The sequence below is a fragment of the Sinocyclocheilus grahami genome, unplaced genomic scaffold (assembly GCF_001515645.1).
Source record: "Sinocyclocheilus grahami isolate Dianchi unplaced genomic scaffold, SAMN03320097.WGS_v1.1 scaffold47.1, whole genome shotgun sequence".
NCBI lineage: Eukaryota > Metazoa > Chordata > Actinopteri > Cypriniformes > Cyprinidae > Sinocyclocheilus > Sinocyclocheilus grahami.
In genome coordinates, this window is record NW_015505226.1 from 3,500,760 (window position 1) to 3,504,175 (window position 3,416).

At 37.7% G+C, this 3,416-nt stretch overlaps 1 protein-coding gene across 1 annotated transcript; it reads right to left on the minus strand.

Moving 5' to 3' along the window:
• Positions 1-454: 454 nt before the first annotated feature.
• Positions 455-2,737, minus strand: LOC107582746 (ADP-ribosylation factor-like protein 4D). The gene is made up of 2 exons (XM_016268719.1): positions 2,488-2,737; positions 455-1,730 (listed from the first exon to the last, which is right to left on the minus strand). The coding sequence occupies exon 2, from the start codon at positions 1,603-1,605 to the stop codon at positions 1,003-1,005; it is 603 nt and encodes a 200-aa protein (XP_016124205.1). The 5' UTR covers positions 1,606-1,730; positions 2,488-2,737; the 3' UTR covers positions 455-1,002.
• Between the last annotated feature and the right edge of the window lie 679 nt (positions 2,738-3,416).

The following is a 3,416-nucleotide window of genomic DNA, read 5'->3' on the forward strand; positions in this document are numbered from 1 at the left end:
AAGACGCCACTGCAGCATTAGAAATGATCACCCGCTGTCCGTTTTGTATGCCTTTGCCTCTTTTTACATACATCTTACTTTGGTTGTTTAATAAATCTTGCATATTGTGTCAGCAAATGTGATATAATGTTGCTTCCGCCCATTTATAGGCTCAGCTTCTGAATTATGCTATAACACCAAGGTTACATCAAACAATGTTCTTTCAGCATCAATGCATTTCCTGTGGGATGCTCTCCCTGAACACAGACGACATTATCATGAGCGCCTACTCTGTTAATAATTTAATAGGGGCTGTTTTCTGTTTCATCACAGCAAATTAAAACCTTATTTTATGTATATATTTGTGTGATTTTATGTTTTCAAGGCTAACAGTACATACAGTTTATCAAATAAATTATCATTAAAAATAATCAATTATAATAAAGATTATCATTTATTTCAGCAAATACCACTGTCTGTGTCAAAGCAGTCTATAATTTATTAATTCTACAGCATTACAAAAACTATTTACAGCATGTAAAAACAAACAGGTTTTCCAACTAAAACGTAGATCTGTGAATAGCTAATCTCTGTAATTTGTATAACACTTCAGTTTCACAACTAGCAGAGTGTGAACATTTATATGGCCTTTTTTTTATATCGGCACTGGCAATCAAGTGAATGTTTGTAAAAAAAAAAAAAAGATGTCTGAAGTCTGGTGAAAATGTTGCCAAGCTAATTTAGTCTCTTTCTTGCATGAAAAAGAAAAGGCAAGGACATAGGCTTAAATTCTGCTGATGCTACAGCCTATCAATGCTATCACATATTCCTTGATTACAAAGGGGAGCTGCACAGAAATTACTAGGCATGGAAGAAAGCAGTTCAATACTGTGTGTCACATAAAGGTCAAATCTGTTTTCTCCTGACCACTGGGCCATCTGGAGCATTTTCTTCATTCAGAGATTCGCTGCAAAATCCTACAACCGAGGAGCTTCGCAAGTGGTATATGCAGTTCCATTCAGCTTATCTTTTTTTCTTGCTGTGCTTCACCATTTTCTTTCGTTTGAGGATCATATCATACAGTTTTTCCAAACCGAGCTGTAACCCCAGCCCATCAACCGCACTGCATCCTTGCACGTGGTGTAGGGTGGAGGCACTCAGTTCATGTACAGCCAAAACCTTCTCCACATCAGAAACAGGCAGTGCAACAGAAAGGTCCTGTTTGTTAGCCAACACCAGCACTGGCACTCCTTGGTTCTCTGACATACGCGTGATCTTGTGCAACTCCACCTTAGCCTCCTCCATGCGCTCCACCTCCGTGGAGTCCACTACAAAGACCATGCCGTCCGTGCGCCGCGTGTAGGACTTCCACAAAGGCCGAAGCTTCTCCTGACCCCCCACATCCCACACCTGGAAGGTAATGGCACGGCCATTTCCCACAGGAACTTTAATCTTCTCAGTGTTAAATCCCTTGGTTGGGATAGTTTCAACAAATTCCTTCAGCTTCAGTCTGTAGAGAAGCGAGGTTTTGCCTGCAGAGTCCAAACCAATGACCACAACGTGAAGGGACTGGAAGTTAGGCAGGAACGGTGTATTGGGGGCAATCTCTGTCAGCTGGTTTCCCATGGCAACTTGGTTTTCGCACCCTCTTGTAAGGACAAGCAGATTTGTCTAAGTGTTTGGCATTTGCACCTACTTCAAAGGTACTGCAGGCAGAGAGGTGCTGTAAGATCGGCGGCACCGTGTGGAACCTAATTAAAGAAAAAACAAAAGCTGATTATCATCACAGATATGGAAGTTATTTACAACTTAACCAGATTCGCCTTCGAGCAAAAGCAGACAAAATATGAAAAAAGTATTTGGATCTATACGATAAATATCTCTAAATTAAATTTGCAAAAAGGCTTTGGTGTCATATCAACAGTAGCTCACTGAAAGGCTCAAATTAAAATGAACAAAAACGTAAACAAATAATTTGTTTGTAGGTAATGACTGTCTGTAATTGAGTACTTAGAGAGGTTGCTCTGTATGCTTATTTGCAGCACCAAATCCTCTTAACAGTCCAAACAGAAATAGATTTCTAAAAAAAAAAAAAATGTATATTTATGTTATCTTTACTTTACCTGTTTGAAGGCAGATATCAACATCAGATGTTGTCTTATTATTATCAGATAGTTTAGAACAAAACTAAGCGAGCCACACTTTAACGTGGCTATAATCATTTTCTGTACTGTAACTGATTTTTATTACATTTTACGCATATAGTTTAAATGGAAATTATGGGTATGTCAACATCTAAGTAATATTACCACTGTCAAAACTATGAAATCTGGTAACTTACAGCATTTAAAGTTGAAATAGTAAAATCCTATTCCAAACAACTTGAAAAAGCATGAAAAACATTACAGACTGTAGGTTAAAAATCGAGTAAATTCAGCAGATACTTGAGAACGAAAACCTCGCTTGTAAAACGATTGTTTAATCATTGCGAACATTAACATCACTTACCTAACAGGCGTTTATCTTCTAACAGGCATCGTTTCCATTTCTCACTTTAAAAACACAGGCGCCCAGTTATCCAAACGACTCAAAACAGTGATCATTTTTCCAGAGCCTCTCTTCCCTCGGATGCCGGAGACCTCAGAGCTGAAAGTGGAGCTGAGCGCACAGCACAACAGTCCCCGCATGTGACGTCAGAGGAGCCCCTCGTGCCTCCCGTTGTTTCCTGCCCAAACAGCACCCCTGTGTGGCGAGCCGGAGGCATCGAAACTACCAAGTCGGAGATCTTGTATCTTGTTTTGTCTGTGCTTGCCGACTGCGAAGAAAGTTTTTTTTTTTTTTTTTTTTGCATTTAAACAACTTTTTAATGAACATATAGGCAGAAACAGAACAAATAAAGAAAAGAGGATTAAAAAAACAAAAAAACAGGTATTAATCACAGTACATGAAAGATCTCATATCTCTTCAAAAAAGAACTACATTTTTTTGTTATTAAGTACTCTTAGTGATTGAATTAAATATTCAGTTTGGGGTTTTGATGTATTGATATATATGTTAATGCAGTGATGTTTTAAACAACGTTTCAGTAATAAATACATAATTGTATTTGTATAAGAACACCTTCAGAAGTCAAAAAGCACGTTTTTATAGATGTAGACATCACAAAAGTATACTTTAAATTAAAAACTACCAAGTCGGCGACATTGTATCTTTTTGTCTGTGCTTGCAGAGCGCGAAAACACTTTGGGGTTTTAAAGTATTTACATAAATCACGTTTTTATAGATTTACACACTACAGAAACGTACTTTTAAAAAATGTAGTTGGCGTTTTGTGCATATTTTTCTGACTAAAGACGTAAATGATTTTTTTCCGACTAAAGGCTGTTAACTAATTACAAGCTGTCTATTGCAGACTTTTCGATCAACTCTGCTCATTT

Excerpts from the sequence above, each read along its gene's own strand:
- LOC107582746 (XM_016268719.1), bottom strand. The coding sequence starts at position 1,605 with ATGGGAAACCAGCTGACAGAGATTGCCCCCAATACACCGTTCCTGCCT.